Below are 18,496 nucleotides of genomic sequence, written 5' to 3'. Positions count from 1 at the left end.
GTGTGTGTGTGTATGTGTGTGGTGGCTGTTTATCTGTGTGTGTGGTTGGGTTTAGTATCCTTTAAGGTCATAGGAAGAATTTATAGTAAGAATTTTGGTAGGAGTGGCTGCCTGTTGTTTGTCTACCTACACATGTTTATAGGAGAATGGTCAGTAGAAGTATGTGTGTGTTCGTGTGTGCATGTGTAGTGGTTGTATGTGTGGGGAGTGTATATATATATATATATAATTATTTTAAGTGTAAATCCTGTTATTAATGAACTAACTCTTTCAAGACCAGACTTGTTGCTGTCACTTGTAATTGATATCATATAATATTCATTCTCTCAAGATCTTTATATTTCTTCATCTCAGATTTAGCAAATACTGATAATATTATGCTTCACTGTAGTGTGTATCGAAGGTTTTGCCAGTACATAGATATAAGCCCAATTATACAGCATTCCTTCTGGTTACTGTTGGTCATTGCAAATTCAGGATTGGATATTGTTAACTTTTAGGTTGATGGGACAATACCAGAGTAAAAGGGTGAATAAACAAAAATTTGGAACCATTTTCTTACAATTTTGATATAAAGAAAATGTTGGGTGCCCTTCGAATGTTTGAATGCTGAAGGACAAAGAATATATTTTCTGTGACATAACAGATGCAGGCATGGTTTTATGGTTTGAAAAGTTATTTCAAATTACATGGTTTCATGTTCAATCCCATTGCATAGCATCTTGAGCAAGTTTCTTCTGCTATAGTCTCAGGCTAATTAAAGCCTTGTGAGTAGATTTGGTAGTCAGAAACTGAAAGAAGCCTAGCATGTGTGTGTGTGTGCATGCTAGTGTCTCCTTGTCTTGACATGTTATAGTATTAAACAAGCATGCCAGCATGGAAAAATGAATGGATGATGATGATGATGAACACCATCATGCAAGGATATCCTTTGTTTCCAATTTTCTCAACCACATGGTGTCTTTGTTTCTGTGTTTGTCCCCCCCATCATTGCTTGACAACCAATTGTTGGTGTGTTTATGTCCCAGTAACTTAGCAGTTTGGCAAAAGAGACCAATTGAATAAGTACTAGGTTTACAAAGAATAAGCCTTGGGGTCGATTTTTTTCGACTAAAAAACCCTTTAAGGTGGTGCTTGAGCATGGCCGCAGTCAGATTACTGGAAACGGGTGATGGTTGGTGACAGGAAAGGCATCTGACTGTATCTGTCTCAAAGAATTCCTTCTGACCCATGTGAGCATGGAAAAGGAGACATTTAAATGATGATAAAGCATGACAGTGAGTCATGTAATTAGCTTTGCTTTTACTTAGACAATTAAATATTCTCTAGCAAATAAAGTTAGATGGAAATTAATATTTCCAGGGACTAATGCCTATAATGAAATACTGTAATGAAACTGTGATGTTTAGAGGCTGGACTACTAACCACGAAGTCCTGATATCTAATCTTATGACAGCCCCCCCTTGTAAGGAAGAAAAATGTTTTCTTTAATCTTTTTGGGTAACAAATGTGTTTAACTTTTATTTCATAAAGCAAGTCTAGTAATCTACATGATTAGTAGACCTGCTTGAAAACAGCAGCCAAATTGCCCTTGAAATATACACTACTGTCTTTAAAAAAGAACAACATATTGACATGCTGATGCTGGAAAAAAAAGGAAAAGACAGGATGATCAAGGCTGGTAAACCTTTTGTCATAAGTCTGCTCAATCAAGGCTGACTTAGACTAAACAACAAACCCAATTCTTATTACATGATAGAGTAATAAGCAATGTAGAGAGTGAGTAGTATACTCCATTCTGAGCATATGCACTTGTTTTTGATAGTGGGGTGCTTTCCAGAATTCTCCACATTTCATATGATGTAGTATGCATATTTTAATTTTACTGGCCAATAGAGAGAGGTTGTTAGGGCTAATTTGCATATGATTAGCATGTTACATCACCAGCCAAAATTTGATCAGCTCAGTGGGGATTAAGAGATAAATGTATTGAATATAGTCTTCTGTATTTTTAATATAAGCTTTTTAGAATGAACATTGGGCAGGTGGATGAATTGAATGACTAATGCAGTGTTTCTCAACCGGTGTTTCCTGGAACCCCAGGTTTCCGCAAAAGGTTCCTAGGGGTTCTGCTAGACAGTGAGATAAGCTGATATTAATTTCATGATTGTGGAAGGTGATTATATGCCATTTAAGAAACACACAAAAAGCATTAGATTCATTTCAACATTTAAATTTAATTTGCCAAAATATTTAGATTTAAATTTAATTTGCCAAAATTCTGTGCAGCACGGAATTTTGTCAGTGAACAGGTCACAGTCTCAAAGCTATGAAAATATTTTGGCAAATTAAATTTAAATGTTGACGTGAATCTAATGGTTTTTGTGTGTGTCTTAAATGGCTTATAAACACCTTCAACGCTGCAATTGTTTTCATTCCAGTACACAATCTCAGATCAGGTTACTTGCTATGCAAGTACATCTCCGTAATTTCATGATTGTGATATTACTATACATGCACAACATATTATTGGTTATTGTAATGTAGACATCATCTTATCTAACCTTATGTTATTAAAGATATAACAACCATATATATATATATATATATATATACCAATTAAGGACTGAACACGAAAAGTGGACAGTCAACATGCTAGATATAGACGTCAAATCGCCATTCACCACAAAAGATTATATATATATATGTGATATTTACCACATGAACTATTATGAAATAGATATGAGATAGATATGGTATATTTTTTTGTGCAGGGGTTCCTTGAGACATGGAATTTATTTAAGGGTGAAAAGGTTGAGAAACGCTGGACTAATGTATCCTGGTGAAGGGAAGCATCAACTGGAGGTGAAAGTTGGGAGAAAATAAGTTTTGGCATAATGGAGTTCAGTCTGATAATGTTGGTTTTGTTAGATACCAGATCAAGATGAATGTAATATTGATGTATTATAAATCTGTCCTACTAATACTTGTATAAAATTGTAAATATTAAACTGGTGCTAATTAATGGTGGTAATGAATTTTTTTTTTCCTAATTAAAGTGAATATGTTTTCTCTCTCACATATACTCGTCACTGTCTTGAAGATATGTGCAAGAGCATAATTCAAATTAATTACTTGAATCAAGATATTTTGTCTAAATTGCATTCTGTAGAATCACACTCAGAAAAACATTAAAATCTAAAAATGTGAAATAGACATTTATTAACAAATTGTTTTGATTTTCTCTTCATAACATGTAAAAGCGGATAACTTTTGTTTATCCTTGTCTCTACTGATTTCTATTTCCTATGAACATTTTGTAGTTTTTAATCTGAGTCAAGAACTACTTTAAAGTGATTTAGCAAGCTGTAATGCCAGTAGCAATTATCTACTTGTGGACAAGAACTACCTTGATTTATCAATAAATTAGACATCCACTTTGAAAAGAATTCATATCAGAAAATATACATAAATCCATCTATTCATCCATTTCCATTGCCCACTATTCCTGGAAGGGTTGTGAAGTAGTCTCCAGGCATCACCTCTCTAGGGTTCCTAAATGTAACCAATTGAAACTATGGATATTATCCAACCATTTTGTTCTTGATCTACCCCTAGCTCCCCTGCCACCTACTTGACTTGCGATCCTTTCCTGTGACATTCTAGAACAATAACTGTGACCTCTCAATGTGAAGAAGTAGCACCTTGACCTTGAGACTCCCTGATCTCTGAGCTACACATTACTTCAGAGATCCTTCACATGCATCTCGTTCCAGTTGCTTGTATTTGCGATTCTACTTTTTCGGTCATTACCCAACATCCATGACCATATGGATGATAGCCATGAGAACTGAATTGAAGATAGCAAGCTTGGTTTTTTAACCTTCTTCTGAAGGTCAACTGCTGAAGCTGGTACATTATTCAGTATCCAAAGTAGAATATCTGTGAAGATCTTAATTTGTAGTATTATCTAACACACCTATTCTCAGCTGTTTTCTTTTTTTTTTTTTTTGATCTATAGACTCATTTAATTACTATTTTATTTTGGTGGACACCCATAGCCATTCCATGTTTAAAAACTAGTTTTATAGGTTTTCTTTCAAAATTCCTATTTTGCTTTGCACACATTAACTTGTGTAGGTTGAACTAAGTAAAATGTTTGAGGGGGGAAAAAAAAATGTTTCTTGCAATAAATACTTCTAAACCAAAATTTTTTCTGAATCCTTAGCGAGGTCATTGCCAGTGCCACTGGACTGGTTCCTGTGCAGGTGGCACATAAAAAACACCATTTGAGCATGGCCATTGCCAGTACTGCCTGACTGGCCCTCATGCCGGTGGCACATAAAAGCACCCACTACACTCTCGGAGTTGTTGGCATTAGGAAGGGCATCCACCTGTAGAAACTCTGCCACATCAGATTGGAGTCTGGGGCAGTCATCCAGTTCGCCAGACTGCAGTCAAATCGTCCAACTGATGCTAGCATGGAAAGCAGAGGTTAAACGATGATGATGAGGGGCCCCTAATTTACTATTTTACTTCTCTGTGCCCCCCTCCCCCCAAGTCTTATACAGATCCCTAGGAGTCATATAGACCCCGATTGAAAACCATTGATTTAGTACAGAAAGGAAGTGAGCATACAAGAAAAAAAATTAATTAGGAAATTTAATTATTAACTCTTGCGAGCAACATTTCCACTTAACCTAAGAAGAAATGGAGACTAGACTGCAGCCATGCTGGAGCATCACCTCCAAAGATTTACTTTATCAAATCAAGCTCAGGAATATACCAAATTCACACACAAGGCATTATTTGCTAACAGTTCTGGCTGCTTGCTGTCCATGTTTATTGTATCAACAAAGTCTTTGTGGAAGGTGTAAATATTGTACACTGTTATTTTTTCATTGTCTTTGGATTTGTGATGATGAGGTGGGGTTAATGACTGGTAGAAATATAACAACTAGTTTCTGAACTCAAGAAAGCAATATCAAACCCATGACATGGTGGCCATGTTGAATCCAGCTTAACCCTCCCCGCTTTATAATAACAAGGGACAAGAGTGGCATCAAAACCACAGGGATTTTCTTTATATCCTTTATTTATGTCTTGTATGTTTTGATAATTAGATTAACAAAGTCTTATGTTAAGTCTTATGTGTGTGTTTTTAAATGGAATTCATCTTTCTTATGTGATATAATCAACTGATACGTGGATTAATTACTCTATCCCATATTAAAGGAGCTTAATTTTAATATCCTTGACACTATTTGTTTGAACTTTTTAAAAAAATCAATTTTTACAAGGTTTGGCAAGATTTATACATATTTTAGATATATATTAGATTATTAGATATTTATTTCTTGAGATTTAGCAATAATTTATTTAATGAAGTGAATAAAATTTTTAATGTCTAATTGGTGTGTAGTTCACCTCGTAAAATGTCTGTTGTGGATATTTATGTGGTAGGATTAGCTCTTAATCCTTTTGACTATTAACACTGCATATAATATACATAGTCAGATGCTGTTGTTATATAGAATTGCTTATGTACTTTTTCATTTAGAATAACGCTTGGTTTTATATGTTATGTACACGATAGTTGACAGATGCTGTGATTGTAACTTTTCACCTGCTGGTGTTCTTGAAATTTTGCTGTCACGTACTCCTTGTATATGCAATCAGCTTGTTCTCCTTAACTTTTCACCACCTGTCTGCTTTATATCCCACTGAAAATATACTTGTTGGCTTGGCCTTGCAATTTATTTGCTAAAATTCATTCTGCTAGCAACTGACAAATCAATGAAGAAAAAGGAAGAGAACTAATGAGAGAGAGACAGACACAGGCAAAAGGAATATATCTATGAAATTAAATGACAACTGACCAGTCAAGACAAAGCTGACATTTCTAAATAGTTTTGTATGGATTTTATTGTTTCTAATAGATGTTTATTATTCAAGTTTATATAATTCTAAAAAAATTATTTAACTGACAGAATTTTCAGCTCCTTTTAATTTAGTTATTGACTTTATTCCCCCTTAAGACAAGACACACACCACGAAAGAAGAGTTGGTGGTGAATTGTAAATATAACAAAAACTCAATATTTGTCAGTGTTTGCTCAGACTTTATGCCACATAGCCCATCAGAATGAAGAAGGGAAAAGACTCTAGTCTGAAGACTTGTTTACTCAATCAAGTTTCATGGCTGCTACTTAGTTGTGTGAATTACCATGTGGAATGCCCTAAGTTGTGAACATAACCATAAGTCCAAAATGTGTATTGATTGTTTTAGAAAAACCAACAAAAACTGGTAAGATTTGATAGAAATCTATTGTCTGTTGAAATTTAATATTCATTTATTAATTCTGTTGTTATATCTAAAATGTCTTTTCATGTTTTATTTTTCCTATCAAAGCAATCCAAATAATGTTGCCTTTCTTTTGGACAAATGAAGCATTTGGCCAAGGGATACCACAGTTTAGGAAATTAATTGAAATCAGAACAATATATTTCTGGCATAAAACAACAATTCATTGGTAATATATATATATACAAATCCCCAATAAATCTTTTATATGTTAGCTCCGACAGCATAATAAGTTATAATTCTCCCTTTTCTGGTATTTGAAATCCATAAAATATATTCATATGTTAAAAGATAATTATTTTTCCTGTGATCTCTGGAATAATCAATATACATATCATTTATAAGTAATTATTATTCTTTTTTAAAACTTTTTATTGTCTTCTTGATAACATTCTTTTTCTTATGTGTGTGTGTAAATATGTTTAACTGCCTGTTTGTTTCAGAAAATTTACAATAACCTCAAATATTAGAAAACTATCCATGTTCCATTTTAATTAAGATTACCAAAAATAATTTTCTGTTTTTAATTTAAAATATGAATTTTCAAAATTTGCCAATTTAAATGTTAGATATTGTCTTTAGATTTTCTGACATATCAACATATAGATGATACTCTGACCAACTCAGGCAAGCCTGGGAACCAGGCAGAAAATGATGATGATGAAGACCGATTACTTAAATTATGTATTTATTACATATAAATGTATATATCCTATTTCTACACCACTATATACACCTGTAATTTTGGTGTTCAGCCACTGCACCCCCTTATCACATCTTCATCTTTCTCTCCTCTATTCGCCATCTGAGGAAGCTTATGTCTACTAATGTAAGACAACTTTGTTTCCTTCAATACTGTTCTCCCCAGTTGAGGAATTTTGTCCTGCAAGTTACTTGCAGACTTTACTGCTGCTTATGCCATGTGAAAAGTATCCAGTACACTTTGAAAAGCAGTTGGTATCAGGAAGGGCATCCAGCTACAGAAATCATGCCGAAACTGACAGGCAAGTCTTCTGACTTGCTTGTTCCTGTCAAACCATCCAAACCATGCTAGCTTGGGAAATGGATGTTAAACGATGTTTAGAATGATATCACCATCATTTAATTATTTTACTTGTTCCAGTCATTTGACTGTGGCCATACTGGAGCACCACCTTAAAGGATCTTAGTTGAAGAAATCTACCCTAGGATTTATTCTCTGTGCACTTGGTACTTATCCTATCGGTTCCTTTGCCAAACTGCTAAGTTACAGAGACATAAATACACCAGCATCAGTTGTCAAGCAATGGCAGGGGAACAAACACACACACATACATACAGATATACACACACAATGGGCTTCTTCGTTTCCTTCTACCAAACCCACTTACAAGGCTTTGGTCAGCCTGAGACTATAGTAGAAGACACTTGCCCAAGGTGCCACACAATGGGACTGGACCTGGAACCGTGTGGTTGGTAAACAAGCTACTTACCACACAGTCACACCTGTGTATTTCCCATCTTGGCATGGATTGCATGGCATGGTGCTTTGGGTTATTGCTTTCTACTATAGCCTCAGGTCGACCAAAGAAAGTTCAAATATTCCCTAACTGTTGGCTATTCTTCCTAGTTATTGACCATCATTCATTTCTGCTTAGGGTGAGATGTTCCCTATGAATAGTGCTGATGTTCAAGGACTTAGTTGTCTTTTTGACACATAAAATGTCATGAAAGATGCATTTTTTTAAGCCAAACCAATCCAACAGGCTGGAGACTTAGAGGTAGACCAAGAACGAGGTGGTTAGATAATATCTATGATTTCAGCTAGTCATGCTCAGGAATTCAGGAATTGTAATGATAGTTGCTTCTGACAGGACTCTGTGGAAGAGGTACATGAGGATTCTACTCCTACAACCCTCCCAAGAATATTGGGTGGGAAAGATGGATTGATTTGTGATGTGTGTGTGTGTGTGTGTGTGTGTGTGTGTGTATTCACATACTTCCCACACCATTGTTGTCTTCTAAATTACCTCCACAAGGCTGACACTTGCCCAAGGCATCGTGTAGGAGAATTGAACCCAGAATTCCATGATTGTTGAGCCAGCTTCTTAACTATACAGCCAAGCCATACTTGCAAATAGACAGCCCAGAACACTTGCAGTGCTTTACATATTTGGCATTGTCAATCAATAGAACTGTCAGGCTCTGTTCCATCCTTTGATTAAAATGCTGTATCCATCTGTTGATTTTCCCATCAACTCAGAATGTGTAATCTTCTATAACATCATCCTAAAATTTATAACCATTTTTTTCCATGATGGCATCGCTTAGATGGATTTTATAGCCTTGCACTTATTTATCTTCTGCATCATCTGCTTGCTCGGTTAATGCTTTTAGTGGTGCTTCTCACCACACTGTTAAATTTTATCATACTCACATCATGGAGTAATTATTACTTACAAGCATGTGCATGCATGCACATGCACACACACAGTAATTTCATCCAACAAAGTCATTTAACTGCTGGACAATGATTCACTCACCAACAAAGTTGTTTCAAGCACTAACTTATAGATTCTGCCTTTCTGACTATGAGAGCCCCCCAGGCCTGCTCGTTTTTTTTTTTTTCACTTCATCCCTTCCCAGACTGTAACAGAATTCCCTTCCTGTCCACATTTTTCTTGCAGATGACTATCTTCGGATCAGGAATTGTAGACATCTGTATGTAGGTGACTAAAATGTCCAACCCTAGCTGTCCAAACTCCAAATAGCTGTTGTAGCATGGTTTCTACAGCTAGATGCCCTTCCTAATGGCAACCATATATATATATATATATATATATATATATATATATGTGTGTGTGTGTGGTAAATTAGATTACATTTATCCACACTCTGCTACTTTACTCTTACTCTTTTACTTGTTTTAGTCATTTGACTGTGGCCATGCTGGAGCACCACCTTTAGTCGAGCAAATTGACCCCAGGACTTATTCTATTGACCTCTTTTGCCGAACCACTAAGTTACAGCGACGTAAACACACCGCCATCGGTTGTCAAGAGATGTTGAGGAGGGGGGGGACAAACACAGACACACAAACATATACACACACACATACATATATATATATACATATATATAACGGGCTTCTTTCAGTTTCCATCTACCAAATCCACTCACGAGGCTTTGGTTGGCCCGAGGCTATAGTAGAAGGAAGACAATTGCCCAAGGTGCCACACAGTGGGGCTGAACCCGGAACCATGTGGTTTGTAAGCAAGCTACTTACCACACAGCCACTTCACTTTGTAAGAAAAGTTTGAGCAAAAGTGTGGCTTGGATATATATTCCTGTTTATCTCATGTGTATAAAACATCAAACTGTGCATTTCTAATATAAATGTGTATTGACCACTTTTAGGTTTTTGTGGCGCAAAATAAGCAAAAGCAATATATATGTAGTTATTATTGTTCATCCCTAGGTCTGTCCCTGTGAAGCAAACCTATGATCAAAGCATTCTTATTATGACCTTCTCATCTCTTTATTTTCTGGATGATGGTTACATTATCCAGTGTGCTCTTTTTGAAGCAGGTAGGATATGATTTGATGGAAATTTGTCTGCTATTTCTAGCAGACTGAGCCACTACATACAGACCTCTTTATTGCCTACACACAAACACGTATCTTCACACATATACATAAGACACATTTATCCAATTATCTAAATGTAGTTGTTGTATGTTTAAGAAACTTAATGTTATCAAGATGTAGTTTCCTAAGAGTAACAGATGTTTAAGAAATACTGTAATTTCTTACTATATTGATTTTATTTTAACTTTATTTTTGACAAGATATTTTAACTTAAACTATATTTTAATAGAAACCCCCGCATCTATTGTTTATTGTTTGTTAGTTGGTGAAATCATTACCAGTATTATCTCGAGTATTTCAGCATAACAGCGTGTTTTATAGTGGTGTTGTAATGATAAGGTTTCATTTAATGAAACCAACAAATATTTTTTTTGTTGTGTGAAACTAAGCTGTTATTTTATTCTCACATTAAAGAAGCAAATATCTTCTATTATAACCCTGGGCTGATCAAAGCCTTGTGAGTGGATTTTGTAGACAGACACTATAAGAAGCCTGTTGTTTATATCCGTTTACCTATATGTCTGTCTGTGTGTATTTATGTGTGAAGGCACATGGCTTAGTGGTTAGGGTATTCAGCTCATGATTGTAAGGTCATGAGTTCAATTCCTGATGGCACATTCATGTCCTTGAGTAAGACACTTTATTTCGTGTTGCCCCTGTCCACTCTGTTGGCAAAAATGAGTTGTACCTGTATTTCAAAGGGGCCAACCTTGTCACATTCTGTGTCACACTGAATCTCCCTGAGAATTATATTAAGGTAGTGTGTGTCTGTGGAGTGCTCAGTCACTTGCACATTAATTTTGCAAGCAGGTTATTCTGTTGATTGCATCAACTGGAACCCTCATCAGCATAACCAACAGAGTGCCTGTGCAGTTCACGTATGTGAGTACCCTTGTCTTGTATGTTAGCGGTATTCAATTAGTGTTCATTTTCAGTCATCCATGGAAAAACATATCTGGGTCACTGGCATTACTAGCTTGCTTGGAAACAAGTGAGGGTTAGTGACAGGGAGAGCATCCAGTTGTAGAAAATTTGCTTCAATAAATTTTGTCTGAACTATGGAAGCATGGAAAAATGGACATTATATGATGATGATGATTACAATATAAATATTTATGGCCACTACCCTATCATTTTTTTAATTAAAATATATTGTTTAACAGTCCTGCTGCATGGCACCTTGGACAAGTGTCTTCTATTTGAGCCTCAGGTTGACCAAAGCCTTGTGAGTGGATTTGGTAGACAGAAACTAAAAGAAGCCCATCATGTGTATGTGTGTGTGTATACATACATACATACATACATACATACACACACACACACACACACACACACACACACCACACACACACACACACACACACACACATATACATATACATATACATATATATATATATAATATGTGTGTGTGATTTTTGTCACCAACCACTGCTTGATAACTGGTGTTGGTTTGTTTATGTCTCTGCTGTAACAGCGGTTTGACAAAAGTGACCAACAGAATAACTGCCAGGCTTAAGATAAGTACTGAGGTTAATTCATTTGACTAAATTTATTCAAGGTGGTGCCCCAGCATGGCCACAGTCAAATGACTGAAACCTGTAAAAGATGAAAGTTAAAGAATAAACAGTGTAGTGGATTTGACAGATGATATCAGTAATAAATGCTGGTGGCTGTATGTGATATATATTCAGAAACAGCAGTTTGTTGTTATATTATTAGTTATGTATGTTTAAATTATCAATTTTAGTTTGTTTTACATTGATGTCTAACAAGTAAGAAAAATTTTTTTTGTCTCTCATCATCATTGGTTTAACATCCACTCTTCTTCCATGTTTGTATGGATCTGATGGAGTTGGTTGAAGCAGATTTTACCTGGCTGGATGCATTTCCTGTTGCCAACCCTCACTTGTTTCCAAATAAGATAATATTTCTACATGATCAGACATGTTTTGTAGAATATTGGAAATGAAAGACCCTGCTTGTATGACAGTGACACTCATTTACACCTATAACAGGAGACACAAACACTTACATCATGTGTGTGTGCATGCTATAAAACCTTCCAAAACTAGATACCAATATCTAAGCATTGTCTAAGCCTAATTAGGTTACCTATGAAGAAAACGATACAATTCCAAAATAAGTAATCCCCACAGACTATGAATCTTCAAACACTTTCCGCTTTACAAGAATGAAGACAACCCAAAATAATGAGCCTAAGATATAAGAAATTCACAATTGAGTATAACATGTGCATCCCATCATCAGTTGTTCAAACAGATATCACTATGGTTTTGACACTTGGGATTACTTTCTGTTTCCCTCTACCAAATCCACTCACAGTGGGATTGAACTTCAAATCATGTGGTTGTAAAGCAAACTTCTTAACTACACAGCCATGCCTATGCCTGTATCTGTCTGATATTTGTCTTAGTTTAGATGGTTCACTGTTTTTCAAGAACCACATATACCAACCAGGAATCCAATGGAATGGTTTATTTTCCTTTTATTTTTTTTTCTCTAAATAAATATTACTTTTGGCACAGTCATACGGAGAAGCTGTTACTATTATTATTATTATTATTGATGTTGTTGTTATAATAAAAATATATGTACTTATATTTAACATTCAAATGTGGTACGACCTCCACTGGTGACTGCCAGGGAAGAAAGATTCTCCTCATAGACAATGTCTCTGAAAACATACCAAGCTGGATTATGAACGATGCTTTTAATTAATTCCAGTTTGACAAGTCTTTGCACAGGAAACAGAAAATTTATCATTTGTTGTTCCTTATAAGACAGTCCTAAGTGGGCAATGAATTTCTTTTTTGTTTGTAGCTGATGAAACATAAGGATACAGAATGCTTGTTCCACAGGCTGATGATATTCTGTCTTTATTAGAAATCATGATTATTATTATTCTATGTTCAAATTCTGCTGGAGTATGAGTCGAGCACTCAGGTTGGTGTGATTGACTAACCCTCTTCCCCAAAACTTCAGGCCTTGTGCTTATAGTAGTAAGATTATTATTATCATCCTGTCAAAGTCAACTTTGCCATTCATCTTTTCAGAGTCGATAGAATAAAGAAAGAATTATTATTAATAATTGTAACAAAAATTGCATGAACGAAAACACATTTTATATTTTTAATTATTTTTCTTGTTATAAATCAATGATCAGTTTGTTGAGTTTACCTACATTTTGATTAATATCAATGGTTTTGTCTCAGCAAGAGGATATCAGTTGAGATTTTACGGCAATTCCATTTCCAATGGAAGCGTTTAATTTATTGCTCATCCTCTCCACTAAATCTGTTGAAACTGGCTATAAATGTCCTAATGACTACAGAACATAGATAAGAAAAAATTTTGTATTCATTGCTGCATTCTAAGAGCCAGTTGCTCTGGTACAGCCTTTGCTTAATCTGGAACTTCAGTTTGACCAAGTTAATTAACTGAGAGAAAGTATGACATGCTATTAACATCATATCCACTTGCTATGCAAATCTATTTTTGTTAAGTGTCATAACATCAGCAAATGTCTTGCACATCTGCTGACAGGAGACAACTTCCAAGATCCCATCAGTGTGTGTTGAGCAGTGACAGCCAATAGAAATTTAAGCAAAGGTCAAGTTAAGTTGGACTGGAACATAACATAATTAGTTTAAAATACATCACAACACAGCGGACTGACAATAGCATCATTACTACATGACAAATTAGACATTTAGCTAGCGTACATCAAAGTGACAACATGGAATTACCAAGTATTACAAAGCTTTCATTAAAGACCAATAATGGGACTCTACATAGGTACTTGAGTGGCTAGAAATAGTAGGCAGATTCCCTTAAATCATACTGTCTTAACCCTTTAGCATTTAAACCGGCCATATCCGGCCCAAATTTTCTACTTCTTTTATGTTCAAACCATCTAGATCTGGCCTCTCACTCATATCCTACAATGACATCCTAAAAATAAACCATCACATCATCAAATTCTCAGAGCTACAAGATAATGCAGGATTAATTCAAAACGATGTGAATGAAAAAGCATTATATTTGACAGAGTAATCTGAACGCTAAAGGGTTAAAAAGAAAAAAGATCCATTAGATAATGTCGTTCTACACTCCTCTGAGAAGAGCAAAGAAGTTGATTATAGATTTATTAGGTAACAGTTGGCCTAGTGTTAAACAACAACAACTAATTGTCTAACTCAGCGATTTATCAGTTTCTTCACAGAATATGAAGGTGCCGAATATAATCAATCAGCTATCTGAGCTACAATGACATCTTTGCAAAAGTCTGATCTAAATTGCTGGCAGCAAACATCTAAAAATAATGCAGTGACTAAAATAGGTACAGAGCATCAAATTGGATTATCATTTCAAAGAACTACGAATATATGCCATGACAGAAACTTGAATTTTGCTTTTGATATATGCAGATAGAGAAACAATTTGTCACACAGATAAATAGACCATTATTACTTGGTACACTGAAAAACCAGAAATAATTTAGTGATTATAATTGTTACTTAGGTAGGCTATATGTTTTTTGTTTTTCTTTTTTCTTTATGTGAACCAGTTAGGTGTGACAAACTATCCAGACATGACGATATGGTTGACTTGCTCTCTGTGCATGTGTATGCATATTCATTGTTTTAGTATCAGTTAGATGGTTCTGCTATATAGTAATTTCTTATTTGTTTTGATTTTATCATCTGTCAAAACAGACGACTGGAGCCTAGTGCAGCCTTCCAACCCATGCCAGCTTGGAAAACGAATGTTAAATGATGATCTCATATTTCAGATCTAGCATTCTCAGATCTCACCTCACTAATTCTTTCCCAGTTTTATTTAACCAACCTCTTCTGGTAGTATCTTCTACCATCAATTGACAGCACATTTTCACCATTGTACTTCATTTGAAGTACAATGTTTATATTAGCTTCTGTCTCCCTCCCTACTCCCCTCTCTCTCTCTCTCTCACACACACAAGTTTGCTGAAAACTTGACTTCACACTTTCTCACCAGTTAATGTTGCCTCCTCATGCATACTTCCTACACACCCACCTTTTGTACTCCTTCATCCCTATCCTTTCACTCATATTCATCTTGTACCTTAAGAGTATACCCTCACCATCTGTCTGTTTGTCTCTCTTTCTCTCAGGAAGTTATGTATTTACCACCTCAGCATGACACTTGCTCCTGTGCCCTCTATCATATTCCCACACCCTTCAGTGCTATACCCCTCGCAGTTTAGTGTTTCTTTTTGTGAGGACCTGGTGACCTCACTAGTACTTGAAAAAAGTGTCTTGTAGAAAAGCACACAGTAAACTGTGAAGTGTTTGGCATTAGAAAGGGCATCCAGTCATAGAGACTATGCCAAAAACATTGGAGCTGAGCACAACCCTCTACCTCATTGGTTCCTCTTGACCCATCCAGGCCACGCCAGCATGGAAAAATGGACATTAACTGATGATGATGAACACACACAAAAAAGCCACCCCCAAAATTCTATCTATTTAACCTCGTATCTAATTGTATACTCTATCAGTAATTACATCAGAGATAGAACTATTCATTCTAGCAAATCAAGCATCCATTTGTAGGCTTCCTTGTTAGTTGATCCTGTAGAAATTCTTAGAAATTCCTCTATTGCACGAAGCTTCTGTCCTCAGCTGTTGCTGCCACTCACTAAACTTCACAAGGTCTAAATATTTACTGAAATCACCTTTACATAACATCGTAAAAAAAGAATAACTGATACCACGTCTGTCTTACTTAAAACATTTCCAGTAACTTAATGTCTGAAATACATCTTTCATCTTTTACTTGTTTCAGTCATTGGACTGTAGCCATGATAAGGCATTGTCTTTCAAGAGTTTAGAAACAAATTTAGCTCAGCAATTATTTTTTAAGCCTGGTACTTATTTTATCGGCTCTCTTTTCGAGGAACTGGTAAACAAAGACGATGGAAACAAAGCAACACCGGTTATGAAGCGGTAGATGGGTGGGAGAGGGGGAATACATACATACAGAGGTACCGTTCTGGTTCTTTTTGGTTATCTCACCCCTATTTTTAAAAAATTACCATTAAAAAATTGGGGGCGAAGTTTCGTATGTCGTAGATCAGATTTCCGTCGATTTCCGTAAAAAACTTTTATTTTTTTACATAAGTAATGAGAGCGAAAGAGACTAAGAGGAAGCGATTTTACGACGAGAAGGTTTCACTTTGAAGTCGGCCTGTGTGCGTTTGATGGGGTGTGGGAGACAGACAGTATGTTGTGTAAGTGAAGTGCTTCTGTTAGTGTGTGCGAAGAGACAGAGAGAGTAATGTGTGAAAGAGAGAGATAACTGATTTTTTTACTCGGTGTATGTGTATATGTATGTATGCATGTATGTGTGTGTGTGTGTGTATGTATCTATGTATGTGTGTGTGTTTATGTATGTATGTATGTATGTATGGCCGGCATAGACTTTTCACACAGAACATTACCAATCGGATTTGTCACTTTTCCTTACACATTTTGTACTGTTCGTTCCTTTTGCTGCACAACACAATGTTTACACATGCATATATATGCATGCTTGCACCCAGTTTCTGTGCACCTCTATAGACTATTAACTTTTTTTTCCTTTGAATGCAACTCTTTTCTCATGAGAAGAATATCTCCTCATTTTATAACTCTCCCATCTGTTTCTTACCATTTCACCATCGTCACATCAACAGAGACATTAAGGCTGCACAGTAGCAGTCGACAAGGCATGTATAACGATTAAATAAAAAAAATTTTGTCTATATCTTCGATCACTGTCATTATTCCATTGAGTCAACCTCATTATTTTCTACATAGCAGACTGTTACATAAACAGGCGCCGCAAGGTAATCTTTCGTTTTAATTCGAAATAATGTAAACACTGAATCGGCCATACATACATACATACATACATACACACACACACACACGTACTTACACACACACACATACATGCAGACATACATATTCACATACACCGAGTAAAAAATACGATGAATCGGCCATACATACATACATACATACATAAACACACACACATACATAGATACATACACACACACACACATACATGCATACATACATATACACATACACCGAGTAAAAAAATCAGTTATCTCTCTCTTTCACACATTACTCTCTCTGTCTCTTCGCACACACTAACAGAAGCACTTCACTTACACAACATACTGTCTGTCTCCCACACCCCATCAAACGCACACAGCCGATTTCAAAGTGAAACCTTCTCGTCGTAAAATCGCTTCCTCTTAGTCTCTTTCGCTCTCATTACTTATGTAAAAAAATAAAAGTTTTTTACGGAAATCGACGGAAATCTGTGCTACTACAACCGAAACTATGCCAAATTGGGATATCTCTCCAATAAAATATAGTACCCATACACATATACGTACACACATACACACGACGGGTTTCCGCACAGTTTCTAGCTACCAAATTTCACCACTCACAAGGCATTGGTCGGTTCGGGCCAAGAGTAAGAAACACTTGCCCGAAGTGCAGTGCAGTGGGACTGAACTCAAAACCATGTGGATGCAAAGCGAGCTTCTTAACCACATAAGCATATCTGCACTTCAATCACTATTTTCATTACTCTCGGCAAGGCGGCGAGCTGGCGTTAGCGCGCCGGGCGAGACGCTTAGCGGCATTTTGTCTGTCTTTGTGTTCTGAGTTCATACACCGCCGAGTTTGACTTTGCTTTTCATCTATCAGTGTCGATGATGACCTATTAACCCCCCACACACACACACTAAAACTTCAGGCGTCGTGCCTATAATAGAAAGGATTATTTACAGTGGAAATTATCCACTGTACCTGTTGCCTTCATAATGTAGTAAATCTTGTTATATTTGCAAAATAATATAAGGTTGTCCCAAAAGTTCGTAGAAAGTCTTGGAAAATAATGGTCTTTATTTTGAGGAATAATTTTTGTTGTTTTTGTTAGTACTTGGCGAGTAAGAATTCAATTTTCGCAAGTGTTTACGAACTTTTGGGACATATAAACTCGTGTGATGTGAAGACAGATGAGTCCTTATGTTTCGGTTCAAACCCTTCGAAGAAGTGTGTTTCAAGGTTAAATAGATCCCTACCCAAAATGTTAGAACTCACCTTCGCTCACAACGCGTAAATCTACCTTCCTTTAAAACACATTGTTAATATAATGTAATAATAAACAGGTTCATTTAATAGTATAAATGTTATTTTTCTCTAATTAAATAATTTCAACATAATTAATTTCAATGGTGCTTTAACTGGAAACATCTGCAGTTTCTCTTACAAAGAGCATTAAGAAGAACTTTAAATATTCTTTCTCTTTTTATTTTCCTGGTGCGTGTGCTTAATCTCGCTTTCTCTTCGCTGACTCACAGCATGTGAACCTTTTTTGGTTTACACAAACGTTCATTACGATCTGGGAATCTAGGGGAAACAGAAGAGGCTCTTGT

The 18,496-nt window shown here is 35.9% G+C and overlaps 1 protein-coding gene across 9 annotated transcripts in view; it reads left to right on the top strand.

The window, feature by feature from the left end:
* The window catches only part of LOC115214989 (trafficking kinesin-binding protein 1), a 257,960-nt gene that overhangs the window by 57,703 nt on the left and 181,761 nt on the right, over positions 1–18,496 (top strand). For 8 of the 9 annotated variants that reach the window (XM_036505230.1, XM_036505233.1, XM_036505229.1 and 5 more), the window contains exon 1: positions 6,212–6,306. The exons of the other annotated variant lie outside the window; for it this stretch is intronic. In XM_036505230.1, coding sequence (XP_036361123.1) covers positions 6,227–6,306 — 80 coding nt within the window. In that variant the 5' untranslated portion in view covers positions 6,212–6,226. Of the gene's footprint in view, positions 1–6,211; positions 6,307–18,496 lie in introns of those variants that run through there. 9 annotated transcript variants of the gene reach the window in all.

The sequence above is a fragment of the Octopus sinensis genome, linkage group LG8, assembly GCF_006345805.1.
Source record: "Octopus sinensis linkage group LG8, ASM634580v1, whole genome shotgun sequence".
Taxonomy (NCBI): domain Eukaryota; kingdom Metazoa; phylum Mollusca; class Cephalopoda; order Octopoda; family Octopodidae; genus Octopus; species Octopus sinensis.
This window is presented reverse-complemented; position numbering and strand designations above follow the sequence as displayed.